This window comes from Ranitomeya variabilis, chromosome 1, assembly GCF_051348905.1.
Source record: "Ranitomeya variabilis isolate aRanVar5 chromosome 1, aRanVar5.hap1, whole genome shotgun sequence".
NCBI lineage: Eukaryota > Metazoa > Chordata > Amphibia > Anura > Dendrobatidae > Ranitomeya > Ranitomeya variabilis.
The window spans coordinates 216,403,775-216,417,834 of record NC_135232.1 but is presented as its reverse complement, the minus strand read 5'-3'; the positions used below and the strand labels follow the sequence as shown (position 1 = coordinate 216,417,834).

At 41.1% G+C, this 14,060-nt stretch overlaps 1 protein-coding gene across 1 annotated transcript in view; it reads left to right on the top strand.

Moving 5' to 3' along the window:
• Positions 1-10,215, top strand: part of ERP29 (endoplasmic reticulum protein 29) — a 59,562-nt gene extending 49,347 nt beyond the window's left edge. The window contains exon 3 of the mRNA XM_077292515.1: positions 8,769-10,215. Coding sequence (XP_077148630.1) covers positions 8,769-9,271 — 503 coding nt within the window. The 3' untranslated portion in view covers positions 9,272-10,215. The remainder of the gene's footprint in view (positions 1-8,768) is intronic.
• Positions 10,216-14,060: the final 3,845 nt, after the last annotated feature.

The window sequence follows — 14,060 nt, the reverse complement described above, 5'->3', positions numbered from 1 at the left end:
CATGGCCGACAAGCACAGGGGTCGGATCGGGTTTCATGAGACGCCGACTTAGCCAAAAGTCGGCGACTTTTGAAAATGATCGACCCGTTTCGCTCAACCCTATGGTGGATGTCTGGAAAGTGCCTGCAGATCACTAACCCTTCTTGCAGATGTGAGTGCGACCAAAAGGGCTGTCTTGATAGAAAGGATTTTTACAGGGATGGTATCGATAGGCTCGAATGGAGCGTGCGTTAAGGCTGAGAGTACCAGATTTAGGTCCCATGGGACTAACTTTTGTTTTATGATTGGTCTGGACCTAGTCACTGCTTTGAAAAACCTAGAAACCCAGTGATTGCTGGCTAAGTTAAAATTGTATAGCGCCCCCAGAGCCGATACTTGAACTCTGAGAGTACTTGTGGCCAGGCCCATTTCTAGACCTTTCTGTAAAAATTCAAGAATCTGATTTACACATGGTTTTTGGTCAATCTGAGCCCCTGTACTTGATAGAAATTTTCTCCACACTCTAACATAGATGTTTGTTGTAGTGGGTTTTCTACTCTTAAGGAGTGTATTTATTAGATCCTGAGAGAATCCCTTCCCCCTTAGTAACAACCTCTCAAACTCCACGCCGCTAGGTGTAAGTTGGCTACTCGCGGATGAAGGATTGGGCCTTGGGAGAGCAGATCTGGCAATTCTGGAAGAATCCACGGTTGGCAGACAGACATCTTCCTCAGCCAAGGGAACCATGCTCTTTTGGGCCAAAATGGGGCTATTAAGATTACCCGGGCTCTGTCCCCCCGAATCTTCCTCAGAACTAATGGGATTAGGTGTAGAGGGGGGAAGGCATAAGCGAGACTGAAGTGCCATATCATCAGAAAAGCGTCTACTGCGTATGAGTTGTCTCTTGGATCTAGGGAGCAGAATTGTTGTAATTTTTTGTTCTCCCTGCTGGCAAAAAGGTCTATTTCTGGACAACCCCACATCTGTATGATCCGCTCGAAGATAGCTGGAGTCAGCGACCACTCTCCCTGTTTGAGCTTGTTGCGGCTTAGATAGTCGGCTTTGGTATTGAGACTTCCTTTTATATGAAGAGCCGTTAGAGAGAGATGTTCTTCGGCCATCTGAAAAATATGATTTGCGACCTTCATTAATGAACTGGATCGCGTACCTCCTTGACGATTAATGTAGGCCACGGTTACCCGGTTGTCCGATAACAGCCTGACGTGACGACCCTGTAGGGGTATAAGGAACCTTTTTAAGGCGTTTTGTACGGCCAATAGCTCTTTCAGATTGGAGGATGAGTTCTGCTCCGACCGAGACCATAGCCCCTGAACGCAATCCTCCCCTAAGTGAGCCCCCCAACCCTTAGGGCTAGCATCCGTAGTTAATACTCTAGATATATGATTTGTCCAAGGGACCCCCCTACAAAGATTCGACGCGTGTGTCCACCAAACAAGTGAATGTGTAGTTTCCGCAGGAAGTGAAAATTTACTGTCGAGGTGAGCTTCTAGACGACAGGAATTGTGTAAGACGTCCCACTGTAGTGTCCTGGTGTGGAACTGCGCCCAGAGAACCGCCGGGATACAAGAAGTGAGGGAACCCAAGAGCGACATTGCACTTCTCAAAGACACTAAGGGATTGCCGATTGCCCTGGTGACTAGTCGTTGAATCTTAGCTATTTTTGCATCCGGCAGGCGACATTCCTGCCGACCAGAGTCTATAATAAACCCCAGAAACTCTTGTGATGTTAGGGGCTGTAGACGTGATTTTTTAAGGTTGATAATCCAGCCTAGCCTGTGCAATGCTCCCATCACCTTCTCTAGCTGATCCTTGCAATGTGATTCTGAATGACCTACAATCAGTAAATCATCCAAGTATGGGATTATTAATATGTCCTGTTCATGCAGGTGTGCCATAACCTCCACCATGATTTTTGTGAACACCCGGGGTGCGACAGCGACTCCGAAGGGAAGTGCCTGATATTGGAAATGCTCTACCGTGCCGGCAAGTGAAACCGCCACCCTAAGGAATTTTTGGTGATCTACATGTATTGGAACATGGTAGTAGGCATCTTTGAGGTCTAAGACGACCATAAAACAACGGTTGAAAAGTAACTTTATTGCCGTTTTAACTGATTCCATCTTGAAGACGTCACTGCTGTGATCTGCTCTCACTTTCCGGCCGGCAGTCAGTCAGAGCAGGAAGCAGACGGCAAGGGACCTGACGGACATCAGATGGTGAGTATGTACTGTTTGGTTTTTTTTACATTTACGCTGGTAACCACGGTAAACATCGGGTTACTAAGCGCGGCCCTGCGCTTAGTAACCCGATGTTTACCCTGGTTACCCGGGTGCTGCAGGGGGACTTCGGCATCGTTGAAGACAGTTTCAACGATGCCGAAGTCGTTCCCCTGATCGTTGGTCGCTGGAGAGAGCTGTCTGTGTGACAGCTCCCCAGCGACCACACAGCGACTTACCAACGATCACGGCCAGGTCGTATCGCTGGTCGTGATCGTTGGTAAATCGCTATGTGAGACGGGGCCTTAAGATCCAACACATCAATGATAGGTCATCAATATCTAGAGGCCGAGTAACCCATTAAAAGGATATTGAGTGACCACAGAAGAATAAATATGGATATGTTGATTTTTAGTTGTCACCAGTGCGTTTCTGAATACTGTGCCATGGCACGGGTATATTTTACTTACTACGTTACTGAAAAACCCAGAAAATCTGTGCTGTTCACACTACACAGTAGTGTTCAAAATAGCAGTGTGTTCAAAAACATGAGATAATCACAAAATCTTTATACTAGTTTTTATTTCCATGCATTGGGGACATTGCACACTGTTTTCTAATTCAAAACATGAAGAGAAATGTACCGTATTTTCTGGTGTATAAGACGACTGGGCGTATAAGACGACCCCCAACTTTTCCATATAAAATATGGAATTTGGGATATGCCCGCCGTATAAGACGGGGGTCATCTTATACGCCCAGTCATCTTATATGGCGTGTGGTTCCCAGGGTCTGGAGGAGAGGAGACTCTCCTTCAGGCCCTGGGATCCATATTCATGTAAAAAATAAAGAATAAAAATAAAAAATATGGATATACTCACCCCTCCGACGGCCCCTGGACCTCACCATTGCAAGCGTCTGCCTCCGTTCCTAAGAATGCAGAGTGAAGGACCTTCGATGACGTCGCGGCTTGTGATTGGTCGCGTGACCGCTCATGTGACCGCTCACACGACCAATCACAAGCCGCGACGTCATCGCAGGTCCTACACTCACTGCATTCTTAGGAATGGAGGCAGAGGCAGCGGTGACAGCAGGGTTCGTCTGAGGGGTGAGTATATCCATATTTTTTATTTTTATTCTTTTCTTTTTTTTTTTTACATGAATATGGATCTCAGGGCCTGAAGGAGAGTCTCCTCTCCTTCAGACCCTGGGAACATCCAGGATTGCTCCCTGCACACGCCGTACCCGGCGTATAAGACGACCCCCGACTTTTGGGACAATTTTTAGGGGTTAAAAAGTCATCTTATACGCCGGAAAATACCGTATATAGTTTTAACTACTTTACTGAAAATAACAAAAAATGAACATTGGACTGTTATAAAAAATAGCAGTGTCTGCATTCGTCTTTACAAATTCACAATATGTACTTTTTTGTGGATTTAGCATTCCTGTGAATCACTAACCTAATATTTAGTTGTTACCCACAGTTTTTTAGAACTGCTTCACATCTATGTTGCATAGAGTCAACCAACTTCTGTCACCTGTTATTCCAGCCCAAGAATGCTTGGACTACATCCCACAAGTTCTTGGCATTTGTTGGCTTTGCCTCAGAAACGGCATTTGTAATGTCACCCCTCAAGTGTTCTATTGGATTGGGCTGGCCACTCCATAGCCTCAATTTTGTTGGACTGGAACCAAGATTTAGCTTTTTTACTGGTGTGTTTAGAGTCGTTGTCTTGTTGAAACACCAATTTCAAGGGCATATCCTCTTCAGCATAAGGCAACATGACCTCTTCAAGTATTTTAATACATGCTAACTGGTCCATGTCCCCTGGTATGCGGTAAATAGGTCCGGCACCATAGTAAGAGGAACATGCCCATATCATGATGCTTGCACCACCATGCTTTACTGTCTTCAGAGTGTACTGTGGCTTGAATGCAGAGTTTGGGGGTCGTTTGAGGAACTGTCTGCTGCCCCTGGACCCAAAAAGAACATTTTTACTTTCATCAGTCCACTAAATTTTTCTCCATTTCTCTTTAGGCCAGTTGACGTGTTCTTTGGCAAATTGTATCCGCTTCAGTGCATGTCATTTTTTTAACAGTGGGACTTTGTGAGGACTTCTTGCTAAGAGATTAGCTTCACATAAGCGCCTTCTGTCTCAGTACTCACAGGTAACTTGAGACTGTCTTTGATCATCCTGGAGCTGATCGTTGGCTGAGCCTTTGCCATTCTGGCTATTCCATCCATTCGAATGGTAGTCTTCCGTTGTCTTCCACATCTCTCTGATTTGGCTTTCCATTTTAAAGCATTGGAGATCATTTTAGCTTAACAGCCTGTCATTGTCTGCTCTTCTTTATAAGTTTACCCCCTTCAATCAGCTTTTTAATCTTAAGTTCTCGGTTCTTCTGAACAATGTCTTGAATAACCCGTATTTCTCAGGCTTTCAAGGAGAAATGCATGTACAACATGTCCTAACTTCACTCTTAAATAAGGTGTCCACCTGATTCACACCCGTTTGACCTCACTAATTGAACTCCACACTGCTATTATTTTGAGCACCCCTTTCAATTATTCTAATACACAGACTCAAATACATGCAGATCATGAATGCTGAGTCTGTTGGTTTTCTTAGAATCTACGGCACCAACTGGTAAATTGTTTGACATGTGGTAATATAATTTATACCAAAACCAGTGATTAATCTGGGTAGTCATATTGGACTGCTATTATTTTGAACACTACTGTAACTCTGAGTCATGCCATATTATTGATGGGTGTCCAAATGCTTGGACTTACAAGATCTTGAGAATGAGTAGACTGCCAGCCTTACCGAAAAGAGCAGAAGTTTTGACATTAATCAGTGTGAACTGAAAGTCTGTTTGTTAATAGGATTGTTACTGTGACTGGAGATTTTATGCTGAGATTAACAAACACAATGTTCTCGACCCTTTGTCCCTGCTGAGTAAGTCTTCTCCATTGTTGGACATAGCATTAGTGATATATATTGTAAGCATAACATAATCGGACACATTACTTAGAAGAAGACATCTCTCTCTATGAGAAATTATATGTAGTGTTGTTATTCTGATCATACAAATCTCAGCAGGTACAGTATTACACAGTTAGGAGCCCTTTGTCCAAACTAATTACTCACATCCCGTATTTGTAGGAGACATTAACACCTCTGAAGAAGTTTGACCTTGTCTAACCTTGCACCATGGCAGGCTCTTCAGCATCACGCTTTAATTTTTAGACCGTTTTTTAAATGGCTCTAATTTAAATGTCCTTCTTTCTTTTCTGCTGGGTAGAATAATGACTACAATAAGAATAATATGCTATTTGGCCTGTAAAGTAATGGAAAACCACATAGCACTTGGACATACAAAGAATTCAGAATGATTACACTGGTCAACAGCATTTTTGGTGCCAAAGATATTTCATCGAATTTAGGGTATTTTTGGGGTGCTGATTCTGAATATGTCATCAGTTTTGCCAGATTGGCTCAAGTTTTTGAGATTTTTGGTATCTTATTTATAACACTTGTTGGTAAATGCGACGCATCATCTCATTAATTTCTTTGGATTAGTACTTGAACTGAGCAGTTCTCAATATAGTTTTGTGTTAATTAGTGTTCTAAAAGTTTGTTCATAGCTTGATTTTTGCACTAACTTTATGTTGTTGTCTGTTTTCCAGTGAAAAGCATGAACTCATCAAGAAGAAGTTGTCTTAACGATCCAGACTCATTCTGTTACATTTGTGGTGAATACACACTGCCAAAACATAGAAGAAACATAACAGACTTCGTAAAAAAAGTGTATTTTGCCTATTTTGGGGTTATGCTTGGGGACCAAGACAAGTTTTGGGCACCACACATAGTGTGCAAAGCATGTATCGAATTATTACGAAAATGGAGCAAAGGACAAAGAAAAAGCTTCAAATTTGGTGTTCCAATGGTGTGGAGAGAGCCAAAAAATCATCATGATGACTGTTATTTCTGTGCAGTGCAAGTGCAAGGATTCAATAAGCATAAGAAATGAAAATGGGAGTAACATGGAATCTGCAAGAAGGCCTGTCCCTCATTGTGAAGATGTGCCTGTACCTGTGTTTACCATAAATAACAGTCATCATGATGATTTTTTGGCTCTCTCCACACCATTGGAACACCAAATTTGAAGCTTTTTCTTTGTCCTTTGCTCCATTTTCGTAATAATTCGATACATGCTTTGCACACTATGTGTGGTGCCCAAAACTTGTCTTGGTCCCCAAGCATAACCCCAAAATAGGCAAAATACACTTTTTTTACGAAGTCTGTTATGTTTCTTCTATGTTTTGGCAGTGTGTATTCACCACAAATGTAACAGAATGAGTCTGGATCGTTAAGACAACTTCTTCTTGATGAGTTCATGCTTTTCACTGGAAAACAGACAACAACATAAAGTTAGTGCAAAAATCAAGCTATGAACAAACTTTTAGAACACTAATTAACACAAAACTATATTGAGAACTGCTCAGTTCAAGTACTAATCCAAAGAAATTAATGAGATGATGCGTCGCATTTACCAACAAGTGCTATAAATAAGATACCAAAAATGTCAAAAACTTGAGCCATTCTGGCAAAACTGATGACATATTCAGAATCAGCACCCCAAAAATACCCCAAATTCATTAAAATATTTTGGACACCAGAAAAATTTTTTTTTTTTGTTGACCTGTATTATCATCAATGGGTATGACTGCAACATCGGTTTGCCTGATACTTACAGGGAAATATGTGGACTCAACCATCCTGATTATTTCTACATTTAGTCAATATTTGTTTTAAATTCTTCCTTTAAATTGCAATCTTTTTGCGAAATTTTACTTTTGGCAAAGAGTTTCCATCAACGATGGAGCGACGATCCATCCTGCCACTAGTATCATTGTGTATAACCCATTTTTCTGTCGATGAATCTGAAGGAGCTATAATGGCAGCCATATTGTTGGTTGCAAAGAAATAGGTCACTAGAGGTGTTAGCAACTTAAAAAAAAAGTTACTAGGAGAAATCTTAACACAAATTTATTACTGCCTGTATTATTGCAAAAAAGTTGCAAAGTTTAGTGCAAGCCTGAAACTCCACTCCTTATAATTGTAATTTTTACCAAGCCCTATATAATGTTCTGTACCGAGCATACGTTATTCTGTTTAATGGGTTAATCTTGAGCATTTTTGGCATATCCACAGAGTAAGTATTTAATGGGTACAGATTTTTCTCAGTCAGGACTCATCTTTCCTTCTCAAAATTGTCATTTCATCAACAAAAGACATTATTTCAAGAATCTCCCTACATAGATCCCACGAGTTCCACTTCGCAATTACAAACAATCAGTGCTCAAAATTCGCAAAAAAATGGTCCAGATGGGATCAGCAATTTCCTACACCTATCACCTGAATACCAGACATGTTCATGCTCCATTCGCTACTCATAAAAAGTACTCCTGCTCCTAGTACTTTCATTGACTCATAAAAGAGTCAAACACTGTGACATCTAATGTTATCACTGTTCTTACAAATGACTTTGATTTGATTAGAAATGTACATAATTCCTGCATTATTATATACCATGCATATCAAATGTGAAAACAGATTTGTTTTCCCCCTAATGTTAGGGGGCTTATCTCTCCCCTCTTTTTTAACCTTTCCCTCCCCCCCTCCCCTCCTTCCCCTCCCAGCTCTCCCCTCCCCCCGTTATTGATGAAAATCTAATAAAATATTTTGAAAGCAAAATTGTCATTTCATGGGTAAATTCTGTATTCAGTGAATACAGATTTTTACATTACCGAGATAGGAGATGGCAGCCGCTACTGAAGAGATTCTATGATGAGGAGACAGGAGTTAAAGGTAGAACTTGCTCTTCCTCCCCTTCTCCCCTATCTACATGGAATCTTATCAGTAGCTACTACCATCCCCTATCTCAGGCTACTTTCACACTAGCGTCATACGACGCACGACGAATTGCATCGTTGCGACGTACCGACGCAAGCAGTGAAAGCGCCGCACAACGGGGGCAGCGGATGCTGTTTTTCAACGCAGGGGGTGGAGTTCCGGCCGCGCATGCGCGTTCGGAAAAGACGGTCACGACGCACCAAAAAACGTTACATGTAACGTTTTTTGGTGGCGACGGTCCGACGCAACACAACCGTCGCATGACGGTTGCGACGTGTGGCAATGCGTCGCACTGCGTCGCTAATGCAAGTCTATGGAGAAAAAACGCATCCTGCAAGCACTTTTGCAGGATGCATTTTTTCAACAAAACGACGCATAGCGACGTGCAGTGCATGACGCTAGTGTGAAAGTAGCCTTATGCAACAATTTGTCTCCACAAAATACAGATTTGACCCCTGAATTGAGAAAAGAAGAACACTTCCTTGATTAGATATATTACAAAGTTGCTTATTTTCATGTGAACTTTTGAGTTATGAGAAAAGTTATGATGACAGTTACTCTTGAGGACACTGGCTTTTCCTAAATGCTTTCAGTGCTTATTCTGTACTGTTCCTTTTTTCTTTTACAGATTATGGAGATAAATTTAACATGGAGTTGGGTGAGCGGTACAAACTGGATAAAGAAAACTTCCCATATTTTTATCTGTTTGTAAATGGAGATGTCGAAAATCCAATCCCTTACACTGGAGTGATTAGAACCAGTGCTATCCAGCATTGGTTGAAAACCCATGGAGTATATTTGGGCATGCCTGGGTGCCTGGAAGACTATGATATGCTGGCTGGAGAATTCAGAAAGTCCACTAATAAAGAGGAGAGGAGCGAGCTCCTTAAGAAAGCTCAAACCATGTCTGTCAATGTTAGAGAGCTGGAGAAACAGTCTGCAGAGCAATATATGAAGATCATGAGCAAAATCCTGGAGCAAGGGGAGAACTTTGCTATCAGTGAGTTTGAGCGCATTACTAAACTGATTGAAAAAAATAAGATGAGTGAATCCAAGAAAGAAGATCTACAGAAGAGGCTCAATATTCTCAGCAGTTTCCAGAGCCAAACTCAAGACAGACAGGAGCTTTGAATATCGATATACATTTTTTTTTCCAACAGTATATATCCAGAGGTCATATACACTGTACCAGAAACATTCTGATGTGTCCCATCACACTTCATGAACATCTGTTCCTACCTTATAAGAAGTCTTTCATCCCTCCCAGTTTTGCTAAAAAAAACCCAAATATGTGTTTTCGTTTATTTCACACCAAGAGAGGTGACTATTTTCTTATATTTCACCATTATAGCATCTCATAAAAATAGTATTTTTGGTTATTTTTGTATTGTGACTTACTACTTTGATGCAATAGGTGTCTCATTTTTAGGGTTCCCAAAATTAAAGAGATAATCACCCCTGCCTTGATGATAGCTTGTGGAATTTATACATGGTGCCTTAAAAGAAGGTTATTCATAAATCCATGTGAAAACTTGGTGTGGATTACTCATTTACCTACAATTATATACCTTTAACCGGTTCAGGACAATGCCATCACCTGGCTCCCCTCCGGCATCCCCTCTTCCTGACCATGCAAAAAAATATATATATATTTTTGCTCTTTTGATGGTTCAAAAAAATGTTCTTGTTTGGATATTCAAATACTTTATGTATTTTTTTTTCGTCACACATGGGGCTTAATTTTTAGGTAATTTCTATATTCCTATTTATTCTGATATCAGAGGAAAGTGTAAAGAAATATAGGGAATAGGTGTCAATTTTTCACTTTCTATTTACTTTTTTTTTTTACAACCACCAAGGGCCACTATAAACATTTTAATTGTGTTCACCTTTCTACAGATATTATTTTTATATATTGGACATATTTATTTTTTTCAATGGGCGTGGGGATAGCAACCAGGTTGCAAACTTGCAGATTCTGCCAGTTTCTTTTTATTTATTTAATTTTACACCTCCCCCCCTCGATAATGTCTTAAAAGATCCTTAGAACATTTTTTTTGTATTGCTGATTTATGCTGTAACTAGGGCTGGTATATTAGACCCAGTTACAAGGGAATTTCAGCCTCCTGGCTGCAAAACAGAGGTGACTGGGTATCTTAAGACCCAGCATCTACTTCTCCCTTCCTACACCCATTGATGACATTTTCATTGGTCCAGAGACGTAAGTGCTACTGCTTTCTAACTTGTATATACCAACATTGGTTCAGTGCTGTGTATAAAGGATGGAGGAGGTAAACATGGTAACATATCATGTTTAACAGCCAGCTTCCAGCTTCATGATATTGTGCATGCTGGTTAAACTGCATGGGCATTATAGCACATCAGCGTAGTGAAAAGTGTGCACTGCCAGACTTTTATAGTCTATGGGGAGTCCAGAAGTCGTTAAAGAGGACATTCAGTCTGAGCACGTTAAACTGGCCACATAGTGGAACATTGACTGCAAAGCTGAGTAAAATATAGTTTTACATTTCTAATTTCTGTTGGGAGATATTAGCTTCTAAAGTTTAGATTATAATCCATGATAAGCCCAACTGGCAATTACCAGATATTATTCTCTGGGATCATGTACTTTGTCTCCTGTATGACATTGACCAATCATAAACAGGAGGCTTCATGCAATAGAAAAAAAAAGAACACTGATCCCTGCAGCCACTGTATATTATAAATCAAATTAGAGAGGATAAAGTAAGAAAAACAATATAGAGTATATGCACCCATAGATATCAGTCACATTGATAAGTTACTGGGACACAAGGTGCCATACGTATACGTAGGATGTATAATATATAATAGGTGTGCATATGATGGACTGATGCAAAGAAGACTAATCGGTGATAGAACAAAACACCAAAGGGGGGGGGGGGGAACAGGAAATCTATAAAAAAAAATAGTCAATAAAGGAAAGTTGAAAGTGTTATTGAAGAAGCAAAATGGCGTGTAATGGACAAAAAGAGAAAAGGAGGCGCAAATCAAATGAAGACTATGATACAAAAAAATCCTAAGCATGGATAATCCAAACACAATAAAATGCAGAGGGGAGAACTCTGCACGGAGGCAACACGCAAGAGGCTAAATCAAGTGGTGTAATGTGCTGTAATAGCACCGATAAGACCAAGCGTGCTCATATCAATGTGGTGAGTGCCTGTTGCAGAAGTCAGTAGTATGCAAACCAGGTGGAAGAAACTAGTGCGTAAACATGGGAAGTGTCAGGTCTGCAGTCACAGATGATAGGTCTGCTGATATACAGGCTACGTAATAGAAAAATGGCTACAAAAGAATGTTGCCTAGGTAGATACCAGCAAAGACTCCCTAGAGATGTGCCCACCCAGACGCATGCTTTGGTGTTGCCCTCATCAGGGGGTTGTTGTCCACTACACACAATTTTGCTTGTTCAATAAAGTTTTCTACTTTCCATTATGAGATTTATTGACTTTTTTTTTAATTGGTTTTCTATTCTATAAATCAGCACTGACTGTGTTTACAAACACTTCCAGATCTCCTCTCAGGGCAGTTAGTGTGGTGTAAGATCGAATACAGCAGAACAGAGTGTGATCAGAGTGAAATCAGTCTTGTGGTTGTTTAAGCTTTAGTTTCAGTTTTGAGTTAATGATATGCAGGCGGCCTGTGTGTGGGGTCTTCATGTGGTGCTCTGATTAGCTATTCATACTGATGGCTTCTGACAGGTCACTGATCCCTCACTGACCTGCCCCCTAGTTTACATAATGAATATTAACTCAAAACTCAACAACCACAAGACGGATTTCATCAACCCAGGTATCATTTTAATCAGTGTAACAGTGTCGACTTGACACTGTGTGTAGGTTACTGTGCATAATCCTGCTGACAGGTTCCCTTTAATGTACTTATAGGCCTTCCACAGTATCTTTTTGGTCTATCTTGTAGATTTATGAACAATTCCATATGGAGATAACTAATGAAAAAAAAACCAATCACCATGGAGCAAACATGTTTGTTACTTTACTTTTTTACAAAGTATCATATGAGTGACAAATGTGTAGTGTTATCCCTCATAGCTATTCGTTTAAATGGTTTGTATTAAGTTATCCCATATTGATAAATTAGGGCATGCTTATTGATCACTGGCGGTCTGACTGCTGGGACCTCATAGATCCCAAAAATGGGGCTCTTACAGGGTCTCTTTCTGCATAGAATGATTGTTGAAACTAAGTCCCACCACTCGGTGCTTCACGTTGGGGACAATCATTTAAGCACACCTTCCCACCTGCTAGTTTTCCCTCAATCACCACCACACCCCTTATTTGATGGACAGCTCTGGCTTTATAGAGCCAGAGAAGGGCAGAGTCTCTTTAAGGCCGGGGTCAGACTAGCGTATGGCATCCGATGCGATATACTAATGACCCTCGGCTCCTGCTCTGCTGCGAGTGGGAGCCGAGTGTCATGCGTCTGTGCTCCGAGCCTCTCACGCAGGGAGGATCGGAGCACAGCTGTGGAGGTGGCAGATAAATGAATTTCTCCATCTCCTCCATTGCCGGGGGCAGCGTATATCGCACCTCACTCGGATGATATCTGAGTGATGTGCGTTGTCTCACTCGCACCTATAGGCTTATATGGGTGTGAGTGAGACTAGACTTGGCCGAGTGCCGGTGACAATCGCAGTATGATGTGATTTCACTCGCACGTTAAAAACAGCCGAGAAAAAAAAACGCTGTTGTGAGCTGCCCCATAGATAAAACATCGCATAGCACTCGTCCGTATTCATTGCATGTGTGACCCCGGCCTTAGAGTCCCATCTGAATGAATATATGCATTGGCACTCCATGCATTGTGAGAATAAGGCCACGGTCACACTGTCAGTATTTGGTCAGTATTTTACATCAGTATTTGTAAGCCAAAACCAGGAGTGGAACAAATAGAGGAAAGTATAATAGAAACAGGTCACCACTTGCATTTATCACCCACTCCTGGTTTTGGCTTGGAAATACTGATGTCAAATACTGACCAAATACTGATAGTGTGACGGCAGCTTTATGCTCAGTTGTTTGCTACCTGTCCCCTAGAGAATGAATGGAGTGGCGGTATACATGATCTGCCTCTGCTCTATTCAGGTGGGAGCTTTCCAAGCCCTGTTCTTAGGATTGGTGGGAGTCTCAGCAGTCAGACCCCAGCACTCAGTAAATTATCCCATATTCTATTGAAAAAGAATAATTATTTAATTAAATTCCCTTTAAAGTATATTTTTTGAGCTTTTCATGATGTATGCATTAAAAGTGTATTGTTACTGCACTGTTAAAGGCGCCTAGGAATGACAGCAGAAGCTGGGAAATGCATACAGCAACTATTTCAAAGAAGAATGCAAGAATTTGAATCAAAAGTGCATCACTAAACATCCCTCAGTAGTTTTCTTCTGCATTGTTTAAATGGGATTTTTTGTTTTAAATCCCATTCACTGTTGTGTAACTTCTGCAATGAAAATCTACTTAAAAAGAAACAAAAGGATAGAGGAGAGGGCCCTGCTGGTTACAGCTTAGGTGTTGTAGGAATTGATTACTGTGACAAAAATTGCAGATGTCACTCCAAGTCCCTGTAATCTCTCTGGTCTCCCAGACATATGGCACATACTGCATTCACACAGATTAATAGACTGAAATTGTCAATAAAACCCTTCAAAATAATAAGTGCGTTAAGTAATATAGCCAACTAATAGGAACAAATATGAAATCACTTTGGCAAGCCTTAAAGGGAACCGGTCATGTAAAATAAAACTATGAACCTGCAGAAGTTAATTTCCTCCAGGCAGCGGGGCTCTCGGTGTAGGTGCACACAATATCAGAACGTTATTAACCTGCAGATTAAACCAATCTCTGCAAATTAATGGCAT